Source organism: Molossus molossus, unplaced genomic scaffold (genome assembly GCF_014108415.1).
Source record: "Molossus molossus isolate mMolMol1 unplaced genomic scaffold, mMolMol1.p scaffold_m16_p_17, whole genome shotgun sequence".
NCBI lineage: Eukaryota > Metazoa > Chordata > Mammalia > Chiroptera > Molossidae > Molossus > Molossus molossus.
In genome coordinates this window covers 70,663,612-70,687,773 of record NW_023425352.1, presented here as the reverse complement: position 1 = coordinate 70,687,773, position 24,162 = coordinate 70,663,612, and the positions used below count along the sequence as shown (strand labels likewise).

Here is a 24,162-nt window from a genome sequence, read left to right as displayed (position 1 = left end):
GCATGTCAGCAGAAAACCTTAGGCACCTTGAGATCTGCCTCTGCTTGCTGGCTGCCTGTTAAACTCAGCCACTGAGAGAGCCTACGGCGGTATGTGAGTGTCTCAGTGAGTCACCAGATGGAGGTGAGTAGCATTCACCAGTTTAATACAGATTTGAACTGGGCCCCAGTGCTGGGTCTGAGGCCCTTCACTAAAAGTCTCAGGGTACACTGGGGCCAGTCACCTCCTGCCTGGGGATTCTGGAACTCTGTGGTAGGGCAGGGTCTCAGGGAGATGTCAGGGTCGAGCCAGGAGAGTTCATCAGGTTTTCTAAAAAAATATGTTTTTTATTTATTTTTTTAGAGAGAGAGGAAGGGAGAGCAAGAGATAGAAACATCAGTGTGAGAAAGAAACATTGATTGACTGCCTCCTGCAAGCCTCCTACTGGGGATCGAGCCTGCAACCCAGGCATGTGCTCTGACCCGGAGTTGAACTGGGACCTCTCAGTCCAAGGGCCAACGCTCAATCCACTGAGCCACACCAGCCGGGCTCATCAGGTTAAAACAGATTAAGATTTGGCCATGTGGAGGAGGATTCTCCTCAGGAATGGTGGCTTCCGTTGGGCCTTTGGTAAAATGTTCCTTGCTGCAAGCCACACAGTTAAGCCTCTCCCATTATTTCTCTGGCACCCCTGAGCTTGCTGGAACTTCTCAAGAGTTTTTTTTTTTTTTTAAGAATGACTAAATCATGGGCCCTGGCTGGCCACCACCAGTGGCTCCCACAGCCAAGTGGCAGCTTGGCAGGGTGGGGCTCAGTGTGTCAGCATGGTGGGGCTAATGTAGTTCCTTAGGTGATGCCGCAAAAGGGGGTTGCTGCTGGTGGTGGTGGTGGTGTGTCCTACATAGGAACATTCGTGCTGGTAGGGTGCATGGGGAAAACAGCCCTTGCCCTAAGGCCACACAACTCACCGTCTCCCTCTGTGGGGCCAGTGTATCCTCCTCTGCAGGCTAATGTCATATGGGGGAAGTGCTTCACCCAAAAAGATGGTGTCTGTGGACAGTGTGGAAGAGGGACTCAACACAGGGACAATGGCAGCTGTCCCTCTATCCTTCTCCCCAAAGCCACAACATTCACTCTCTTCCTGTATGACTCTGGTGCCCTCCAAGCTTTGTGCTCCAGGCTAGGAAACCTGGCCTGGGGTTGAGACCCCTCGATCCTCAGGGAGGATCTCTGAGGTTGAGATAGCTCGCTGAATTCTCAACCTCTGCACATAGGTGTGGGACCAGCCCTTTGCCCACTTCGTCCCTTCCTCAGACTCAGTGTGGCCTCTTTTGTAAATCCTGGGTTATACAAGACTTCTGTTCAGCTAGTCTTCAAATCCAGGTTGATTGGTGGATTTTTTAATAATTTAGTTGTAATTTTGATGTGATCCTGGGAGGAGGTGAATGTAATTTCTGCCTACTCCACCATCTTGGATCTGCCTCCGGTACCAGCTTTATTCCCATTTTACAGATGAGAAAACAGGCTCTCACAGGTCATGGAATTTGCAACAATGTCTATAGTTAGCATGTACCTGAACTGAGATCTAGCCTCAAAACCTGTGGTCTACTTATTGCTCTAGGCAGATGAAGGTACAAGTCAGATCATTTCTGGGTAGGCAAGCATTACACTTCACAACCCACCAACAATAAATATTGTTTTCTTAGAAGCTCTCATGCTAAAGTTCAGAGCAAACTGTTTTCTTAAATAATAGTGATACTTTCCACTTTTCTTCTCATTACTTTTCTTTACTGTTTTCCTTGAGTGAAAATGTCTTCCCAAGAAGATTTACAATGAACAATGGTCTTAAACCCACCCACCTACTCTGGAAAAGTTTTCAATCTGTGATGATTTTGCGGGAAGGTCTGGATTGTGGAGCACAGAGGAACATGCATTCTAATGGGTAGTGGACGACCCCATGGAGACGTCCTGGTTCCTAGGTTGTGTGGAGGAGACCAGTCACCTGCCAGGGCTTTGGGGGCACAGGGCTCTCATCGTGTTTCGGTGCCTCATTGTTAAATGAAAGTGGAGGTGCCCGACATTTGAGGACATCTCTACTTTAAAACTTGAGGCCAAAACATCCCACTGATACAGTTATGCTGTAGGAATAGGAATGACTGCAAGAAAATGATGGAGCAGAGCTGAGCTATAGGAAAACTAAGTTCTCTCCCCCTATAATAATAAGTCAATAAAAGTATGTAACCGCAAACAGCAAGAAACAGCAGTCAGTACAAGCGCGGTATTAGAATCATGGTCATAATACCAGGAGAAGAGTGTAGAAGATTTCTAAGTGGCTATTAAACTGGAGTAGGATTAAAAGCGGGAAGGATTGTGGCATGGATCTCAAGGTTTTTCTTGTGAACTTTGTAATAATGTTTGATTTTAAGTTTATATTCAAGAATTTCCTTGATAAATATTAAAAAAAAACCACACACTAAAACTTGTGGCATAGAGTGATGTCAACAAAATGGCAGACTGAGAAGCTCTAAGCTCTGTTTACTCAACAGAAACATTGACCACATCAACAGAGGTCGAAAGAGAAAACGGCATACCGCCATGGAACACGAATCTGCAAAGGTAGGCAGAAACAAAACAAAAAGGAAATAATGTAAATACAAAACGACCAGAAAACAATAAGATGACAGTAGCAAGTCCTCAGATATCAATAATAATTCTAAATGTAAATTGATTAAATTCACCAATCAAAATACACAGAATATCTAGATGGGAAAAAACAACACCAAACAACACCAACTACATGGTACCCGTGAGAGACCCCTTCAGCTTTAAAGACACATGTAGTTCAAAGCAAAAAGATCGAAGAAGATATCCCATATAACTGAAAACCAAAAAGTATTGAATAGCCACACTTATATCAGACAAAATAAAATTTAAATAAAAATGGTAACAAAGCAAAGAAAGTCATTATTTAATCATAAAAATGTGAATACATCAAGAAGATACAACAATTTAAATATATATTCACCCAACAACTGAGCATCTAAATATATTGAACAAATACTAACAAATCTAAAGGAGAAAAGATACAATAATAGTAAACAAATTTAATACCCCATTTTCAAAAATGATTTTGTCATTCAGAGAGCATATCAACAAGGAAACCTTGGAAATGAACCATAGCATGATTGAATAGGCTTAATAAACTTAATAGACTTATTAGAAAATTCTGTCCAAGTGTAGAAGAATTAATTTTTTACACAAGTGCACAGAGATTACTCTCCAGGATAGCTCATATGGTAGGACACAGAATAAGTTTTAGAAAATTTAAGAAGATTGAAATCATACCAGCCATATTTTCCAACTTTATGTTTTGAAACTAGAAACCAAGAAGAAGAAAGCTGGAAAATATACATATATGTGGAAATTCCACAACATAGTTTTGAACAACCAGGGGGTCAAGGAAGATTAAGTGGAAAATATAAACTTCTTGAAACTAGTAAAAATGGAAACAAAACATATCAAAACGAATGGATTCTTGCAAAAGCATTTATATGTGAGGCTTGGTCCAGTGGCTCCACTGATTGGAGCATTGTCTGTACACCAAAAAGTTGCAGGTTTGATTCCCAGGGAGGGTACATGCCTGGTTGGAGGCTCATACAGGGGGCAATTGATTGATGTCTCTCTCTCTTCTCTCTCCCTAAAAATTAATGAAAAACATATTCTTGGGTGAGGATTTTTAAAAAGTATTTATGAGTAAACATTTTAGAGTGATAAATACATGTATTCAGAAATTAGAAACATGTTAAATAAAATACCTAACTTTACAACTCAAGGAACTACAAACAATAATAGAATATGCCCAAAGTTAGCAGAAGGAGAAATAATAAATATTAGAGTGAAAATAAATGAAATACAGAATAGAAGAGCAATAGAAAGAATCAAGAAAACTGAGAGCTGGTTTTTGAAAAAGATAAACAAATTGAGAAATACTAAGAATAAGAGAGGTGTCAAATAAAATTAGTAATGAAAGAGGAGACATTAAAACTGATAATACTAAAATACATAGGATTATAAGAAACGACTCTGAAAAAGTATATGCCAATGAATTAGATAACCTACAATAAATGAATAAATTCCCAGAAACACACTACCTAGCAAGACCTAGTTGAAGAAAAAAAAAAGAAAATATAAATATTAGTAAAGAGTTTAACTTGGAAATTCAAAAGTTCCCAAAGCAGAAACCCAGATTAGATGGTATAACTGGTGAATACACCAAACACTGAAAGAATAATTAATGCCAACCCTTCTCAACCTCTTATAATAAATTGAAAAAGAAGAAACAGTTGTACACTTATTCTAGGAGGCAATATTACCCTGATACCAAAACCAGATTAGGAGACTTCAAGAAAACAACATCAACTCTAGACCAATCTCTGATTAATATAGATGCAAAAAGTCTCAACAAATTATTAGGAAACTGAATTCAAGAAAACATTAGAAGAATTATATACCATGACAGTATGAGACTTATCCCTGGCATACAAGAATGTTTCAACATATGCCAACCATAATTGGATACAGTACATTAATAGAGTGAAAGATACAAAATTACACAGTCACCTCAATAAATGTAGAAAAAGCATTTGACAAAATACAATAACCTTTCATGATAAAAGCTCCAAACAGATTGGATGATGAAGAAATATACCACAACATGATCAAGGCTACATATGACACATCCTTTTACTCAATAATGAACAATGGAAGCTCTTTCTTTGAGATCAGGCATGAGACAAGATGCTCACTCTCACCATTCTTATTCAATACAGTACTGGGAGTTCTAGTGAGAGCAGTTAGGCGAGGCAAAGACATAAAAGGAATTCAGTTCTAACATCAGAGGGATGGTGGCATGACAGACCCCCGGGCCTCTCACCGACACTTTAACAAGTTGATCAACCATAGCTCGACGAAGGACTCCCTGCACATACGGAGGCGTGCCTGAGAGAGCAGTGCATGGAAGCATCTACAGGTGGGCATATGGGAGCAAAGGGGGAGGTGAGAAGGGGGGGGAGCTCGGACAGCTGCAGCTGGGAGCTGGGGTTCAGCCTGGGGCGGGGAAGAAGCCAGTGGTAGCAGGCATTTCCTTCAGCCACTCGGTGCAGAGAGAGTCTCGATGGGTAGTTCAGCAGGTTGAGCTGTGCAAAATGTGGCTGAGCTAGCCTAAGCACCAGGTCAAGGAAACAGTGCAGGGTTCTGCCTCAGCTGTCCACTGTTGGGTGGTGGGTAGTTCGGACAAAGAAACAGAACCACAGAGCCCTGCCATTCCTTGGAGTCCCCAAACTTATCCCTTGTCACCCGTGGTGTCCAGTCAAGGAACACATCATCTGTAAACTGAGAGCTATTGCAGCATAATCACTGTTTCCTTCTGTGACTGATCCTCATTTAGGGTCCATGGGGGGACCACACAGAGGGAAACAAACCATACTCCCAAGCAGCAAGCAGGACAGCTGTACTGTCTGACTGCATCCATGGAGTCAGCTGAGGGAGGTCACAGAGGTGAAACCTTGTGATTCAGTGTCACCTACTGGAAAACAGTAGAAGGGCCTCTTCAGAAAAGTCTGCTAGGGGCGGGACAATAATACATAGATACATAGACAGAGGAGACTAGAAAGTATCACGAATAATCATGGTAACAAGATAGCTCGGAAAGAAAATGAAAAATCTTTACAAGGCAATCTAGAACCCAGGAGCATATGTGATATAAATGACAGAGAATCCAAGATTGCAGGTATGGAAATACGTAACAGAATTGAGAAAATACAGATAAACAAGTTAGTGCACTCAGAAAACAAAGTAAAGAACAAAATGAATAATTTAACACAGAGACTGAAACTTTTAAAAATAACCATTTGATGCAGAAAAAGATGGTGGCGGGTAGGACCACAGTGAGAGTGTATGTGAGTGTGAGCGAGTGTGAGAGAGTGTGAGAGAGTGTGAGTGGATGTGAGTGAGGATGAGCAACCTTGAGCAGTGCAGAAACGTGGGGAAGAGGGTTTCTGTGCTGTGGACTAGGAGCAACCAGCTACAGCAGTCAGCGGCTTGTCAGGGAGCTTCTCCCTGTGTGGCTGGAAGGCCCTGCCATCTTGGAAGATCCCTGGTCTCTCTGGAAGGAGGCAGCAAGGAGCAGCTAGGGCTGAGTAACCTGAGTCCACCAGTGTGCCTTGCACTGTTGGACCAGTGGATCCCACTGTGTCAAAGCAGACCAGCGCACAGTAGTGGTGCTGTCGAGGCACCTGCTCAGGGAAGCAGCAGCTAGCTGGGAGCCAAGCACCACCCCCAGCAGCAGCAGTGCCAGCTTGGGAGCCCAGCACTTTTCCCCACAGCAGCAGTGATTGGGTGGGAAGGAGGTCCACTTGCAATAGCACCTGAGGCTTTGGAGCCGAGACACACCCCCAGCATCAGAGGCTCAGGAGTGGACATCCATCTTCAGGCAGCAGCAATGCAGATTGGCAACTGAGACCCACCCCCAGCAGCATCAGCAAAGGCCGATCAGGAGTTGTGCCCCAGCCCAAACAACAGCAAGGCTCAGGCAGCTAAGACCTGCCCCTGACAACTGCAGCAGCAGATTGGGAGTGCAGCTCCTACCCCAGCAGCATCAGCAGCAACTGATAAGGAGCTGAATTCCACCAGGCAGTAGTGCACCCCAGCAGTGCACAGCTGGACCCACACACCACAGCAGTGCACCAGGTGGACCCATGCACCCCAGAAGAACACCGGCTGGACCCATGGGCCCCAGTAGCACCTACCATGACAAACCAATATCAGAGGCAAGTTGTCAGGACCAGCAGGCAAGAGGCACCAAGCACCAAAACAGCACAGCAGCCTTATTTAATACACACCAACCTGCCTACACATCACAACATCCCTCACCAGGCCTAGAACTAGCAGACGGCTAAAATGGGGAGACAAAGAAACAACACGCAAATGAAAGAAAAGGAGGAGTCACCAGAAAAGGAAATATATGAAATGGAAGCAAGCAACTTGTCGTATAAAACATTCAAAGCAATGATTTTAAGGATGCTCAAACAGTTTAGTGAGAACTTAATGAGAATTGTAAAGAGCTCAGTGGGAACTACATCAGCCTAAACAAAGAGGTAGAAGCTATGAGTAAAATCAAGAGGAAATAAAGAATGACATAACTGATATGAAAAACACCTTAGAAAGTTTCAATAGTAGATTAGAAGAAGCTGAAGATGAATGTGTGACTTAGAAGACAAGGTAGAAAAAACACCCAAATAGAGCAGCAAATGGGAAAAAAAAAAAAGCAGGTGGAGAGTTTAAGGGAGCTGTGGGACAATACAAAGCATAACAACATTCGTACTATAGGGGTACCAGTAGAAGAATCAGAGAAAAGAATAGAGAACCTGTTGGAAGAAATAATGACAGAAAATTTCCCTAATTTGCTGACGGAAAAAGTCACACAAGTTCAGGAAACACAGAGAGTCCCAAGCAAAGTGAACTCCAAAAGACCCACAACTAGACACATCATAATTAAGATGGCAGACATCAAGGACAAAGAAATAATCTTAAAGGAAGAAAGAGACAGAGAGTTACCTACAAGGGAGCTGCCATTAGCTTGTCAGCTGATTTCTCAATAGAAACACTGCAGGCCACTTGTTGTTTGATGATTTGTTGATGGCGGCCATTCTGACAGGTGGGAGGTGATACCTCATTGTTGTTTGAATTTGCATCTCTCTGATGATTAGTGATGTTGAGCATTTCTTCATATGTCTCTTGGCCATTTGTATGTCCTATTTGGAAAGGTGTCTATTTAGGTCCTCTGCCCATTTTTTAATTGGATTCTTAATCTTCCTTTTGTTGAGTTGTATGAGCACTCTATATATTTTAAAAATTAACCCCTTATCTGATGCATCATTGGTGATTATGGTCTCCCATACAGTGGGTTGCCTTTCCATTTTGATGGTTGTTTCTTTTGCTGTGCAGAAGCTTTTCAGTTTGATGTAGTCCCATGTTCATTTTTTCCTTTGTTTCTCTTGCCTTAGGTGTTGTATCAGTAAAAATTCTACTGTGTATGATGCCTGAAATTTTGTTGCCTGCATTTTCTTCTAGGATTTTTATGGTTTCACAAGTTACATTTAAGTATTTTATCCATTTTGAGTTTATTTTTGTGTATGGTGTAAGTTGGTTGTCTAGCTTCAATTTTTTGCAAGTAGTTGTCCAATTTTCCCAACACCATTTATTGAAGAGACTGTCTTGACTCTACTGTATGCTCTTGCCACCTTTGTCAAATATTAATTGAGCATATTTTCTTAGGTCAGTTTCTGGGTTCTCTATTCCGTTTCATTGATCTAGCTGCCTGTTCTTGTGCCAGTACCAGGCTGTTTTGATTACAGTGACTTTGTAGTATAACCTGAAATCTGGTAATGTGATCCCTCCTACTTTGTTCTTTTTCAAAATTGCTGTGGCTATTCAGGGTCTTTTTTGGTTCCATATAAACTTTTAGAGTGTTTGTTCTAGTTCTGTGAAATATGTCATTGGTATTTTGATGGGGATTGCATTGAACCTATAGATTACTTTGGGCAGTATGGACATTTTAATGAGGTTAATTTTTCCAATCCATGAACAAGGTATATGCTTCCACTTTTATATATCTTCCTCTATTTCTCTTTTTAATGTCCTGTAGTTTTCTGCAAATAGGTCCTTTACTTCTTTGGTTAAGTTTATTCCTAGGTATCTTAATTATTTTGCTGCAATGGGAAATGGGATTGTTTCTGTGAGTTCATCATTGGTGTATAAGAATGCTGTCGATTTCTTGATGTTAATTTTGTATCCTGCTACTTTGCCAAATTCATTTAAGTCTAGTAGATTTTTGATGGAGTCTTTAGGGTTTTCTTTTTTTTTAAATTTTATATTTTTTTCCTTTTAGAATTTTTTTTTTTTACTTATTTATTTTTTATTTTTTTAAAATTATTTATTTATTTTTTTGTTACAGATATTTTACCTTTTTTACCCCATTAGCACCCCCCTCCCCACCCCACCCCCGCCCCGTCCCTGGCTTAGTTGTCCAAGTCCATTGATCATACATACATGCATATAAGTTCTGTGGTTTATCTCTTCCCACCCCCCCCACCCCCTCTTCTGAGGGAGGTCAGTCTGTGCCCTACTTCCATGTTTCTGGGTCTACTGTATTCCTCAGACTGTTATGTTCATTATATTCCGTATATAAGTGAGATCGTGTGGTATTTGTCTTTTTCTGCTTGGCTTATTTCACTTAGGATAATACTTTCCAGGTCCCTCCATGTCATCTCAAAGGATAAGAGATCTTTCTTTCTTACTGCTGCATAGTACTCCATTGTGTATATGTACCACCACTTTTTTATCCATTCATCTACTGATGGACACTTGGGGCTGTTTCCAGATCTTAGCTATTGTAAATAGTGCTGCTATGAACATGGGGGTACATATATTCTTCCTGATTGGTGTTCCAGGCTTCTTAGAGTATATTCCTAGAAGTGGGATCACTGGGTCAAATGGAAGTTCAATTTTTAATTTTTTGAGGTAACACCATATTGTTTTCCACAGTGGCTGCACCAGTCTGCATTCCCACCAGCAGTGTACTAGAGTCCCCTTTTCTCCACACCCTCGCCAACACTTGTTGTTTGATAATTTGTAGATGGTGGCCATTCTGACAGGTGTGAGGTGATACCTCACTGTTGTTTTAATTTGCATCTCTCTGATGATTAGTGATGTTGAGCATTTCTTCATATGTCTCTTGGCCATTTGTATGTCCTGTTTGGAGAGGTGTCTATTCAGCTCCTCTGCCCGTTTTTTTTTTTTAATCCTCACCCGAGGACATTTTTCCATTTTTTGTTCAGGTAGAGTGGGAGGAAGAGAGAGGAAGAGAGAGAGAGAGAAACATCAATGCGAAAGGAACACATCGAGTGGCTGCCACCCGCACGACCCAACCAGAGCCGGGGACAAACTGCAACCGAGTTACACGCCCTTAGCGGGAACCGAACTGGGTCTCTCAGGACCGCAGGCCGACGCTCTAACTGCTGAGCCAAACTGGCCAGGGCTCCTCTGCCCATTTTTTAATTGGGTTCTTTTTCTTCCTTTTGTTGAGTTGTATGAGCAATCTATATATATTGGAAATTAACCCCTTATCTGATACATCATTGGCAATGATGTTCTCCCATACAGTGGGTTGCCTTTCCATTTTGATGACTGTTTCTTTTGCTGTGCAGAAGCTTTTTAGTTTGATGTAATCCCATGTGTTCATTGTTTCCTTTGTTTCTGTTGCCTTAGATGATGTATCAGTGAAAATTCTGCTCCGTATGATGTCCGAAATTTTGTTGCCTACATTTTCTTCTAGAATTTTTATGGATTCACGGGTCACATTTAAGTCTTTTATCCATTTTGAGTTTATTTTTGTGTATGGTGTAAGTTGATGGTCTAGTTCATTTTTTTGCATTTAGCTGTCCAATTTTCCCAACATCATTTATTAAAGAGGCTGTCTTTACTCCACTGTATGCTCTTGCCACCTTTGTCAAATATTAATTGAGTGTATTGCTTTGGGTCCATTTCTGGGTTTTCAGTTCTGTTCCACTGGTGTATATGCCTGTTCTTGTGCCAGTACCAGGCTGTTTTGGTTACAGTAGCTTTGTAGTATAACCTGATATCTGGTATTGTGATTCCACCTACTTTGTTCTTCTTTTTCAAGATTGCTGTGGCTATTCTGGGTCTTTTTTGATTCCATATGAACTTTTGAAGTATTTGTTCTAGTTCTATGAAATATGTTGTTGGTATTTTGATGGCGATTGCATTGAATCTATAGATTGCTTTGGGTAGTATGGACATTTTATTTATTTATTTATTTATTTATTTATTTATTTATTTATTTATTTATTTTTAATCCTCATCCGAGGATATTTTTCCATTTTTTGTACAGACAGAGTGGGAGGGAGAGAGAGGAAGAGAGAGAGAGGGAAACATCGATGTGAAAGGGACACATCGAGTGGCTGCCACCCGCACGACCAACCAGGGCCGGGGACAAACTGCAACCGAGGTACATGCCCTTAGCGGGAACCGAACCCGGGTCTCTCAGGACCGCAGGTGGACGCTCTAACCGCTGAGCCAAACCGGCCAGGGCTAGTATGGACATTTTAATGATGTTAATTCTTTCAATCCATGAACAGGGTATGTACTTCCACTTTTTTATATCTTCCTCTATTTCTTTTTTCAATGACCTGTAGTTTTCTGCAAATAGGTCCTTTACTTCTTTGGTTAAGTTTATTCCTAGGTATCTTAATTTTTTTGGTGCAATGGTAAATGGGATTGTTTTTTCAGTTTCTCTTTCTGTGAGTTCATCATTGGTGTATAAGAATGCTGTCGATTTCTTGACTACTGTGTATCCTGCTACTGTGCCAAATTCGTTTATTAAGTTTAGTAGATTTTTGATGGAGACTTTAGGGTTTCCTATGTATAATATCATGTCATCTGCAAATAATGACAGTTTCACTTCCTCCTTTCCAATTTAGATCCCTTTTATTTTTTCTTCATGTCTGATTGCTGTTGCTAAGACTTCCAGTTTGACAATGTTAAATAAGAGTGGTGAAAGTGGACATCCCTGTCTTGTTCCTGTTATTAATGGAAATGTTTTTAGTTTCTGTCCATTGAGTATGATGATGGCTGTAGGTCTTTCATATATGGCCTTTATTATGTTGAGATACGATCCCTCTATTCCCACATTGCTGAGCGTTTTTATCAGAAATGTATGCTGGATTTTGTCGAATGCTTTTTCAGTATCTATTGATATGATCATGTGGTTTTTATTCTTCATTTTGTTTATATGGTGTATCACATTTATTGATTTGCGAATATTGTACCAGCCTTGCATCCCTGGAATGAATCCCATTTGGTCATGGTGAATAATTTTTTTGATGTATTGCTGGATCCGATTTGCTAATATTTTGTTCAGGATTTTGGCGTCTATGTTCATCAGGGATATTGGCCTGTAGTTTTTTTCTTCGTAGTGTCTTTTTCTGGTTTTGGAATTAGAATTATGCTGGCCTCATAGAACAAGTTTGGAAGTCTTCCTTCTTCTTGAATTTTTTGAAATAGTTTGAGGAGAATGGGTGTTAGTTCTTTTTTGAATGTTCGGTAAAACTCCCCCGTGAAGCCATCTGGGCCTGGGCTTTTGTTTGCTGGGAGAGTCTTGATTACCTCTTCAATTTCCTTAGTTGTTATTGGTCTGTTCAAGTTTTCTATCTCTTCCGGGTCCAGTTTTGGGAGTCTGTGTTTCTAGAAATTTGTCCATTTCGCTTAGATTGTCGAATTTGTTGCCATATAGTTGTTGATAGTAGTTGTTAACGATCTTTTGTATTTCCGTGGTGTTGGTTGTTACTTCTCCTCATTCATTTCTGATTTTGTGTATTTGGGTTCTCTCTCTTTGTTTCTTGGTGAGTCTAGCTAAGGGTCCATCAATCTTGTTTATTTTTTCAAAAAAACAGCTCTTTGTTTCATTGATCCTTTGAATTGTGTTTTGGTCTCTATGTCATTTATTTCTGCTCTGATCTTTACTATTTCCTTCTTTCTACTTGCTCTGGGGTTTTCTTTTTGTTTGCTTTAAAATTCTTTAAGTTGTGAGGTTAGACAGTCAATTAGAAATTTTTCTTGTTTTTTGAGGTAGGCCTGTAGTGCTATGAACTTCCCTCTCAGAACTGCTTTTGCTGGATCCCATAGATTTTGTGTTGTTGTGTGTTCATTTTCATTGGTTTGCAGGAAGTTTTTAATTTCTTCCTTGATTTCCTCGGTGACCCATTCATTGTTTAATAACATGCTATTTAGCCTCCATGTGTTGAAATGTCTTTGCATGTTCTTGTTGCAATTGATTTCTAGTTTCATGCCATTGTGATCTGAGAAGATGCTTGATATGATTTCAATCTTCTTGAACTTGTAGAGATTTAGTTTGTGCCCTAACATGTGATCTATTTTTGAGAATGTCCCATGTGCACTTGAGAAGAATGTGTATTCTGTAGTTTTGGGGTGTAATTCTCTGTAGATATCTATTAAATCCATTTGGTCTAGTGCTTCATTTAGAGTCTCTGTTTCCTTGCTAATTTTTTGTCTAGAGGATCTATCCAGTGCTGTAAACGGGGTGTTGAAGTCCCCTGCTATGATTGTATTGTTATCGATTTCTCCTTGGAAGTCCTCCAGAAGATTTTTAATATATTTTGGTGCTCCTATATTGGGTGCATATATGTTTATCAAGGTTATATCTTCCTGTTGGATAGATCCTTTCAATATTATGTAGTGGCCTTCTTTGTCTCTAGTTATGGTCTTCATTTTGAAATCTAGTTTATCAGATATGAGAATTGCTACCCCAGCTTTTTTTTCCTTTCCATTTGCTTGGAAATTTTTTTTCCATCCCTTCACTTTCAACCTATGTGAGTCTTTTGTTGTGAGGTGGGTCTCTTGCAAACAACATATAGATGAGTCATGTTTTCTTATCCAATCAGCTACTCTGTGTCTTTTTATGGGAGCATTCAATCCATTTACATTTAAGGTGATTATTGATATGTACTTATTTATTGCCATTTTTGTTTAGTGTGGTTCCATTTTTCTTCCCATTTCTCCTGCTAATTACAGCAGTCCTTTTAACATTTCTTGCAGTGCTGGTTTGGTGGTAATGTATTCCCTTAGCCTTTTTTTGTCTGGGAAGCTCTTTATTTGACCTTCTATTTTGAATGATAACCTAGCTGGGTAGAGTAGTCTTGGATTCAGATTTTTGTTTTTCATAACTTTGATTACTTCATGCCATTCCCTTCTGGCCTGTAGTGTTTCTTGTGAGAAGTCAGCTGAGAGCCTTATGGGGTTTCCTTTGTAGGTAACCTGTTGCTTATCTCTTGCTGCTTTTAGGATTCTCTCTTTGTCTTTAATTTTTGGCATTTTAATTACTATGTGTCTTGGTGTGGGCCTGTTTGGGTTCTTCTTACTTGGGACTCTCTGTGCTTCTTGAACTTGAATGCCTTCTTCCTTCACCAAATTAGGGAAGTTTTCTGTCACTATTTTTTTGAAAATATTCTCTATCCCTTGCTTATTTTCTTCTTCTTCGGGGACTCCTATGATGCGAATATTATTACGTTTCCAGTTGTCCCACAGTTCTCTTAAGCTGTCTTCCTGTTTTTTAATAATTTTTTCCTTTTGTTTTTCTGATTGGTTGATTTTTTCTACCCTGTCTTCTAATTCACTGATCCAGTCCTCAGCTTCCTCTACTCTGGTTTTTAAACCTTCCAATGTGTTTTTCATTTCTGATATGTCATATTTTATCTCTTCTTGATGGTTTTTAATTTCCAGTTGGCTTATTTTCAGTGTGTCTATGTCCTTACTCATGCTGTTCAGCTTCCTCAAGATCATGGCTCTGAATTCTAGCTCTGTTAACATGCCTAATTGCTCCACATTGATCTCATCTTCAGTGGAGGTCTCTTGCTCTTTCATTTGGCTTCTGTTTCTGTGTTTCACCATTTTGGCTATCACTGTGGGCTTTGGAGCCTGTCAAGTTTTCCCTGTGGGTGTTGGTGTTCTGCTTTTTGTGGCTCCCTCTCCTATGTTTAGATGAGCGAAGGAGGACCCACGTTAAACACCACTGTCAAGTCTTACTTTCCTGGTTAAAGTTGCCAGCTCAGGAAAGGTACTGTTATCCTCTAGCTTTTTGCCTGAGGCTAGCAGTCCAGGTTACTTGAAGAGTTGTCAGTTGATTGAAAAACTCCCTCAGGTGCTCAGCACAAGGGGCTTTCACGAGGGCAGCGCAGATGCTGGTTGTTAATGAGCCTCAATTAGCACTTCAATGGCCCACAGGGTGGGGTTGGATCTCTGAGCCAGGGGCTGCTGCCTCTCCTCAGAGCCCTGGGAAGGAGCAATGTGGCCACCATCCTGGGTGGCTGGCACTCCGCAAACGAAATCCCGAGTGTCCCCACGCAGTTCCAGTCCAGTCTGCCCTCCCTCTGCTGGAGCCCAGATAAGTGGCTGTGGCTGTTTTAGCCTCTGTCCCAGCTCTTTGCGGTGGAGCCGCCTGGGAGTGTAACCCAAGGGCGCAGCTCCCAGCTAATGCCGCTGCCGAGCTGCCGACCGTGGGCTCCCAGGCCCCGTCTCGCGCCTTCGCAAGCCTACCAGGATGGAGTCAGTGTCCCTCGTTATATGGTCCTCCAAGGTGCTTTTCTGTTGCTTTTTCCCGTCAATTTGTCTGTGTTATAGTTGTAATTCCAGTTTGGTTCTGGGAGACGGTCTGTGTAGCTCCGTTCACTCCGCCGCCATTTTTCAATCTCCTTTAGAGTTTTCTATGTATAATATCATGCCATCTACAAATAATGACAGTTTCACTTCCTCCTTTCCAATTTGGATCCCTTTTTTTTTCTTCATGTCTGATTGCTGTGGCTAAGACTTCCAGTACTATGTTAAATAAGAGTGGCGAAAGTGGACATCCTTGTCTTGTTCCTGTTCTTAAGGAAATTGCCCATCAAAATACCAATGACATATTTCACAGAACTAGAACAAATACTTCAAAAGTTCATATGAAACCAAAAATGTCCCCGAATAGCCACAAAAATTTTTAAAAAGAAGGACAAAGTAGGTGGGATCACAATACCAGATATCGGCTTATACTACAAAGTGACTGTAATCCAAACAGCCTGATACTGGCACAAGAGCTTGCATATAGACCAGTGGAACAGAATAGAGAACCCAGAAATGGACCCAAGGCAGTACGCTCAATAAATATTTGACAAAGGTGGCAAGAGCATGCAGTGGAGTAAGGACAGCCTCTTAATAAATGGTGTTGGGAAAACTGGACAGCTACATACAAAAAATGAAACTAGACATCAATTTACACCATACACAAAAATAAACTCAAAATGGATAAAAGACTTAAATGGGACTCATGAATCCATAAAAATTCTAGAAGAAAATGTAGGCAACAAAATTTCGGACATCATACGCAGCAGAATTTTCACTGATATATCACCTAAGGCATCAGAAACAAAGGAAAAAATGAACACACGGGATTACATCAAACTGAAAAGCTTCTGCACAGCAAAAGAAACAACCATCAAAATAGAAAGGCAACCCACTGTATGGGAGAACATCATTGCCAATGATACATCAGATAAGGGGTTAATTTCCAATATATAGAGAGTGCTCATACAACTCAACAAAAGGAAGACAAAGAACCCAATTAAAAAATGAGCTGAGGATCTGAATAGACACCTCTCTAGACAGGACATACAAATGGCCAAGAGGCATTTGAGGAAATGCTCATCACTAATCATCAGAGAGATGCAAATTAAAACAACAATGAGGTATCACCTCACACCTGTCAGAATGGCCGCCATCAACACATCATCAAACAACAAGTGTTGGTGAGGGTGTAGAGAAAAGGGGACTCTAGTACATTGCTGGTGGGAATGCAGACTGTTGCAGCCACTATAGAAAACAATATGATGTTACCTCAAATAATTAAATATTAAACTTCCAATTGACCCAGTGATCCTGCTTCTTGGAATATACCCTAAGAAGCCTGAAACACCAATCAGAAAGAATATATGTACCCCCATGTTCATAGCAGCACTATTTACAATATCTAAGATCTGGAAACAGCCTAAGTGTCCATCAGTAGACGAATGGATAAAATAAACCAGTGGTACATATACACAATGGAGTACTATGCAGCTGTAAAAAAGAAAGATCTCTTATCCTTTGAGACAACATGGAGGGACCTGGAAAGTATTATCCTAAGTGAAACAAGCCAAGACGAAAAAGACAAATACTACTTGATCGCACTTATATATGGAATATAATGAATATAATAGTTTGAGGAATAGGGTAGACCCAGAAACACGGAAGTAGGGTACAGACTGACAACCCTCAGAAGAGGCGGTGATGAGGGGTGGGAAGAGATAAACCACAGAACTTATATGCATGTATGCATAACCAATGGACATGGACAACACAGCCGGGAATGGGGCGGGGGGGATGGGGAGGAGGGTGTCAATGGGTAAAAAAGGAGAAACATCTATAACAAAAATAAAATAAAAAAAAATCTACTACTTTCCTGTATACTAACAAGAAAATTTAGAAGGACAAATGAACAAAAAATGTTCTTTTGAGATTGCAACCAAAAGAACAAAATAGCCTGGCAGGTGTGTCTCATGGGTTGAGCACTGTCCCAGGACTCAGAGGCCCTGGTTCAATTTGCAGTCAGGGTGCATGGGCAGGAGTTGCAGGCTCTTCCCTTAGGCTCTGTCCTCTCTAATGAGCTTCCTGCTCAGGTTCTGGCACTGGCCCATGCAGCAGGGAGCTCTGATTCTGTCCTCTCTGCCAGCTGCTTTCTGTACCTGTGCAGCTCATGGGGGTGTTCCTCTGAGGTCTGTGCCCCCATTCTCCTCTCACTGGACAAAGCTGCCTTTACCCAGACTCTCAGACCTCCTCTGACCTCCACTGACCTTTCAATTCCAGTCATACTTCCATCATTCTACCTTCCAACCTGTCCGCCCCCAGGCAGCCCAAAGGCTCCTTTTAAAACCCAGGTCTGATCCATTTGACTGCTGGTAAAAGCCTTTCTTTCAGTGGCCTGCCAGTGACCTGCCCGTGACCTGCTAGAGGCCTGCTCATGACCTGCCAGTGACTTGCCAGAGGCCTGCTCGTGACCTGCCAGAGGACTGCTTGTGACCTGCCAGTGACCTGCCAGTGACCTGCCAGTGACCTGCCAGAGGCCTGCTCATGACCTGCCAGTGACCTGCTAGTGACCTGCTCATGACCTGCCAGTGACCTGCCAGTGACCTGCCAGAGGCCTGCTTGTGACCTGCCAGTGACCTGCTCGTGACCTGCCAGAGGCCTGCTCATGACCTGCCAGTGACCTGCCAGTGACCTGCCAGAGGCCTGCTCGTGACCTGCCAGTGACCTGCTCGTGACCTGCCAGTGACCTGCCAGAGGACTGCTCGTGACCTGCCAGTGACCTGCCAGTGACCTGCCAGAGGCCTGCTTGTGACCTGCCAGTGACCTGCCAGAGGCCTGCTTGTGACCTGCCAGTGACCTGCTCGTGACCTGCCAGAGGCCTGCTCATGACCTGCCAGTGACCTGCCAGTGACCTGCCAGAGGCCTGCTCGTGACCTGCCAGTGACCTGCTCGTGACCTGCCAGTGACCTGCCAGAGGCCTGCTCATGACCTGCCAGTGACCTGCCAGAGGCCTGCTCGTGACCTGCCAGTGACCTGCTCGTGACCTGCCAGTGACCTGCCAGAGGCCTGCTCATGACCTGCCAGTGACCTGCCAGAGGCCTGCTTGTGACCTGCCAGTGACCTGCCAGAGGACTGCTCGTGACCTGCCAGTGACCTGCCAGAGGCCTGCTCATGACCTGCCAGTGACCTGCCAGAGGCCTGCTCGTGACCTGCCAGTGACCTGCCAGAGGACTGCTCGTGACCTGCCAGTGAAAACCTTCCTTTCAAATAGTGGAAACGTGAAGACGTATCTCCTGTGCCCGGGGTCCCAGCACTGGCCTGTCCCTCTTCTTCTGCCTCCTCCTTTCTCCCCCTCCCCCCTCTGGAATCTTCTGGGATCACGAGAGGACCACACTGTTTATGCCTTTGCATAGGCCTCCCTCGGCCTGGGGCTCCCTGGCCCCCAGAGGCCACTGGCCATTACTGTGAGCACAAGGGAAAGTTGTTATCATTCAATTCAATCTCATGAATTACCAAAGGAATAAGGAAATTCAAATAAAGGACCTTCCTGCAGGTGACAGATTATCCACAGCCACGGCCACGGAAGCGGTTCTCAGGGACTGGCCCAGTGCCAGCGTTCTTGAAATCGGGTTTGGTATCACACATTCTAGACTTGCGCTTTGGCCCATTCCCCTTCTGGGGGTTTGGCTGATCGTTCCCTGGCCCCGAGCCACCGGCTCACCTAGTCTATAAAATATGGGAGGTGACATTTGCCCACAGTTGGAGGAGACTGCTTCTACCCCTCCTCTTACCTTGTCTAGGGCCACACCAAGTCTCCCCACATCCAATCTGACTGGCAGCCTGTGGCCTGGACCTCCAAGTCGGATAAAACACCTGGCCACTCCACCCTGCAAGTTCACACCGCAGCATCTCGCTCCCCAGGCCCCTGCGCCGGTCCCCTCACTGGTCTCCCCAGCCTCTGCCCTCGTGCCCTCAAATAGTGATTGTTTTAGAATAAGATCCAAGCGCTCATCTCCTCTGCTGACCACCCCCCCCCTTGTGCAAGAAGCTTTACCCGACCACCTCTTTAGAATGGCCCCTCCAATGGCACTTCCGTCTTTCTGCCCCAACTCCCCCTGGTATGTATCCATCTAACGCACTACTTCCTGTCCCCTTTCATATTTCCTGCCTCTATACTAAAACAGAAGCCCCAGGAATGCAAGGATTTCGTCTAGTTTGTTTCTGGCCTTACCCCCACTGTGAAATAGTGGCTGACACCTAGCACTTAGCAGCTGCTCGGTAGCTGTTTGTGAGCAGGTGATCAACAAGGAAGCAAAGGAATGAACAGGAGTGCTCCCCGCATGGGTGAAAGGCCCAGGGAACCAGGGCAGTGCCCCCAGCACAGGCGTCTGGCAGCACCCCCCTCGCCCCAAGGCCCAGGGAACAGAGCGCAGCCCGGAGTCAGGCCGGATCCATGGCCCTGGAGGGCAGGGTGCAGAGTGAGTGACTGGAGTCCCTGGCATTTCAGTTCACGCTCATCCCCTTGACTGCATCTGACTCTGAGCAAACTACCTACACTCTCCCCTTTATTCCATCCCGACTGTTGAGGTGGGTCTGAAGGGCCCCTGGAGAGGGGGACGCTGAGGCACAGCAGGTGAGGTGACTTGCCCAAGGCCACCTGAGTGGTGAGAGGTGTCTGCCTGGTGCAGAGCTGGGGCTGCCTCCTTGGGGTCATCACTCCCCTTTCCCCAGAGGCACAGGGATAGCCAGAGGAGGGAGCCAGGCTCCCCCTCCAAGGACTTCCCATCAAGCCGGCCTGGAGGGAGCAAGGTCTTCTTCAGGCACAGGAGTGAGCAGGGCTCCAGGGAGATGGTGTGCTGTGGGGTCAGCCTGCCTGTCCTGGCCTCTGCAGCCACGCCCTCCACATGCTCCCCTGGGGGCCTGGGGCTGGGACAGGGCTGTGGGGTCTGCCTGCCTGTCCTGACCTCTGCAGCCATGCCCTCCACGTGCTTCCCTGGTGGCCTGGGGCTGGGACAGGGCTGTGGGGTCAGCCTGCCTGTCCTGACCTCTGCAGCCACGCCCTCCACGTGCTCACCTGGGGGCCTGGGGCTGGGACAGGGCTGTGGGGTCTGCCTGCCTGTCCTGACCTCTGCAGCCATGCCCTCCACGTGCTTCCCTGGTGGCCTGGGGCTGGGACAGGGCTGTGGGGTCAGCCTGCCTGTCCTGGCCTCTGCAGGCATGCCCTCCACGAGCTCCCCTGGGGGCCTGGGGCTGGGACAGGGCTGGGTTGGGGCTCCCTCTGGGACACCCTCCCAGGTGCGTCCATTTGCAGGCGTCTGTCCTGCCCCATGAATGGCAAGTGTGCAGACTGACAGTGCCTGGGGTGACAGAGCAGCCTCTGCCCTGCAGCCGGAGAAAGGGCACCGGGAACTTGAGTTGCTCCCCTGCTCCCCTGCCCTCCCAGCTTCAGGGCAAGGCCCGTGCCCCACACGGAGCTACGGCTGCAGCCAGCTGTGGTCAGAGGGACCAGAGCTGCTCCCAGCCCGTCAAGAAGCCCACGGAGCAGAAGGTGGAGGTGGGGGGTCGAGAGAGGCAAGAAGTCAGGACACCCTGGCTCAGGAATCCATGTCGGTGAGCCTTTCCTGTCCCCCGACTCACACCCTCCTTGGGAGAGGGGATGGGGGACCATTCCCCACTATGTAAAGATTTGCAGCAAACTGGCTTTGATTGACACTGAGCCCTTCCAAATCTCAGTATCATCACCCTACAACAGGGAGGTAGAACCTAGGCCCTCAGCTCTTGGGAGTACACAGTGGTCAGCACCTTACATGACACATACTAAAGGTTCAATATTGTTCCCATGCCCACTTCTACCCACAGGCCTCTGTTGTTCATACCAGGACTGGGCTGTGCCCACAATGGTCCTGTAAGCAGAGACCAGGGGTGTGGACCGGGGCAGTGTAAGAGGATGACACTGACAGGGTCCTGTGAGGTCACTATTGTGCTGACTGACCCGAAGAGGCGGTCAGTCCTGCACATGACCCATCCATCTCCAACCCCTGTATCCAAGAGGAAATCACCACCCCTGGGCTATGTTCAGGATCAACCAGTCAGCCCTGCGCAGTGTTTTCAGCACTCTCTCCATGTACAGTGAAGATGGACTTACTTCTGGGTGGTTCCCAGCTCTGCTAACTTTTCAGCCCTGGTGGGGTGCACATGACCCCCGTCCCCCCGCCAATCATTAGTCTCCATGGAGAATCAGAGGACTCAGGCAGTACAACTGGGGAGGCTGGAATGAGGCAGCTCAGGAACCCCTAGTCCTGTGACCATCAGCCTCCGAGCTCCTTCATCCAACCTCTAGGAGCTGCCGCCTTTCTCAGCAATTGTACATGCAAACACCTTCCCTACTCTGCCTCCCAGGACAGTTTTCAGGGCGACAGACGGAGTGAAAGGGCCTTGGGGACTGCAGTGCTCCAACCACTCTATTGGCTGCCACACCAGTGTCCCATGGAGCAGAGGAGTTGGAAAGGGGACTGCGGCCATCTCTCCAAGCCTGCAGCCCCTCCCTTTCCTTCTTGGAGGGCCAGAGGGCACCCAACACACAGCCCAGCTTCCCAGACACACCCCGACAGACCGACTGTTCTGGAAGTGCACACCAAGCCCAACGTGGGTTTCCAGGAGGTTGGAGAGACCACCAGTACACTGAGGAGCAGCAGAGCAAAGAGCTACAAGAATGTCCACAGACACACACAGCTGTCTCTCAGGGCCCAGTGACAATGGAAGTCACTGGGTGAAAACAAAATGAAACATAACACAACAATGAAACCCATAACTCACAGTGAGCTTCTAATAACTGCTCAGCAGAAGCTCCTCACCATCACCTGCCCCTCCAGCTCCATAAGGGGCATGTGGTTCACAGATTCTGGCCATGTGGGTAGAGGGCTGAGATCCAGCGAAAACCCTGGGTGTTTTTTTCCTTCCCAAAGAAAACAGTCCCAAGACACAAAGACCTGGGATATTTCTTCTGCTTCAAGAACAAAAAGGCGACAAAGATCTGTTCCTAGGGTCCGACAAAGCTGGCTTTGATTCCTGCCTCTGAGAATCTGGGGTTCCCTTGGTCATGTCCTGCCCATATTGTCCTTATGGACAGCAGCCTGGGACACCTGGGGCCAGGTCCCGGGGGCCACTCACATGTCCAAGACGAAGTAGAGGTCACCTATGCTTTGGCAGGAACGTGTGTCTGTGGCCGTGTTCTGCCAGGCGGCTCGTCTGCGGTAGTGGTGGACACGCCCCCCTGCCTGGCTGAGGTGGCCGTGCAGGCTTCCCCAGTTCAGGCTGCGGTGCTGGCAGTCTCTGGGCCCCAGGATGCTGTTCAGGAAGCTCTTCTTGCTCATCAGAGAAGGCGGCAGCACCAGGAGCAGGAACAGTGTAGGACCTGGTACCCTGGGACCACCAGTTCCCATGACGGCCACCTCAGGCCCCACAGGATGCCACCCCAGCTGCCTCTGCCTGTGCTGAGGGGCCTTGGTCCCTCAGCCCTTTCAGCAAGTCACCCTGTGAGCCTCTACCTGGTACCTGCCCTTTAGGCAGCAGAGGCCAGCACCTCACTCTAGGGCAAGAGACCCCACTACCTCTCGACCCTTCCCCCGCCCCATGGAGGCAGAATTCCATGTTTTTTTTGATGGACATGAAGGTTGGCATGGTGACTTTGTGACCTGAAGCTCTGTTCAGTGACCTGTCTATTGACATCCCAGGTGGGGTCCTGGCACCTTTGGAGGGGCAGTAAGAGCAGGTCTCCATTGGTCTCTTGACGCAAACCCTCACAGGTGGGCATTAGTGTTGTCGAGATTCTACCTTTTGTAAATTGAAAGGGCAGCTGAGGTGAATTAGATAAGGACATCACTGCAGGTGAGGAGGTGAAGGAATTGGGAGGCTAGAGTGTTCCAGTGGGCATGCGTGTGGACTCTGAAGTCAGCCAGGGGACGGAAGGGGCCAGAAGGGGAAGAAGGTCATGCAAGGATGCCAAGTCCTTTGTGCATGAGGGACCTTCCAGTTATCTACTGTTGTGAAACACCCCCCCCCCCCCAATCTCAATGACATAAACAAGAACCATGTTGTTATGGCCGCAGGTTCTGTGGACCAGACATTGAGAGGGTGAGTGAGGATGGCTTGTGTGTCCCATGGAAGAACAAGGGCATAGCATTTCTGAGTCAAAGAGATTCAGAAATTCAGATCAGCACTGTGAGAAGTTTTCAGAAATATCTTAACCAGCATATTTTTATTTCCTTGTTTTTATAAGCACAAAAGAAGAGTGATACATGGTAAAAACACTGCTATATTAAGTCTAAAATAGATCTTCCAGTATGACTAAAATGACAAGTGATAAAAGCATTGTGTTGGCAGTTGTTACTGCCTGTTGGCATGGTATTTAAGATGATGAGATACCGTAAATAAATGATATTTTAGAAATGATGAAACTTGGTATATTTTTTCAACAGTGGAGTAGGTTTTCCATCTGCCATGCCAATTGGTATTGTCAAGTATTTATATCTTTTCCTACTGGCTAGGCATCTCATTATGGACTTAATTTGCATTCCCCTAATTACTGATGATATTGGTCTTCTGTTCAAGAGATTTTGATCATTCATTTTTTTGTTTTGTTTTGTTTCAAAGTGCCTATTTCTGCCTGTATCCATTCTCTGATTCGGGTATTTATCTCTTTTTCTTTTTTTAGCCTTCCTTATATATTTGGGATACTAATTCTTTATCAAGTTAGAAATATCTTTTTCCAGTCTGAGCTTGTTTTTTCCCCCACTGTATTGTCTTGTAATAAAGCAGAAATCTTACTTTGCACGTAGTTGAATCTGTTACTTTTTAAAAACTTTAAGATTTGCAGCTTTTCAAATCTTATTTTAAGAAATTCTTCTCCACTAAAGGTTTAGTATATTCATTATA

At 44.9% G+C, this 24,162-nt stretch overlaps 1 protein-coding gene across 1 annotated transcript in view; it reads right to left on the bottom strand.

Annotated features, from left to right (window-relative positions):
- The window catches only part of LOC118632123 (anthrax toxin receptor-like), a 55,923-nt gene extending 33,253 nt beyond the window's left edge, over positions 1-22,670 (bottom strand). Inside the window, 1 exon segment of the mRNA XM_036264864.1 lies at positions 22,399-22,670. Coding sequence (XP_036120757.1) covers positions 22,399-22,670 — 272 coding nt within the window.
- Positions 22,671-24,162: the final 1,492 nt, after the last annotated feature.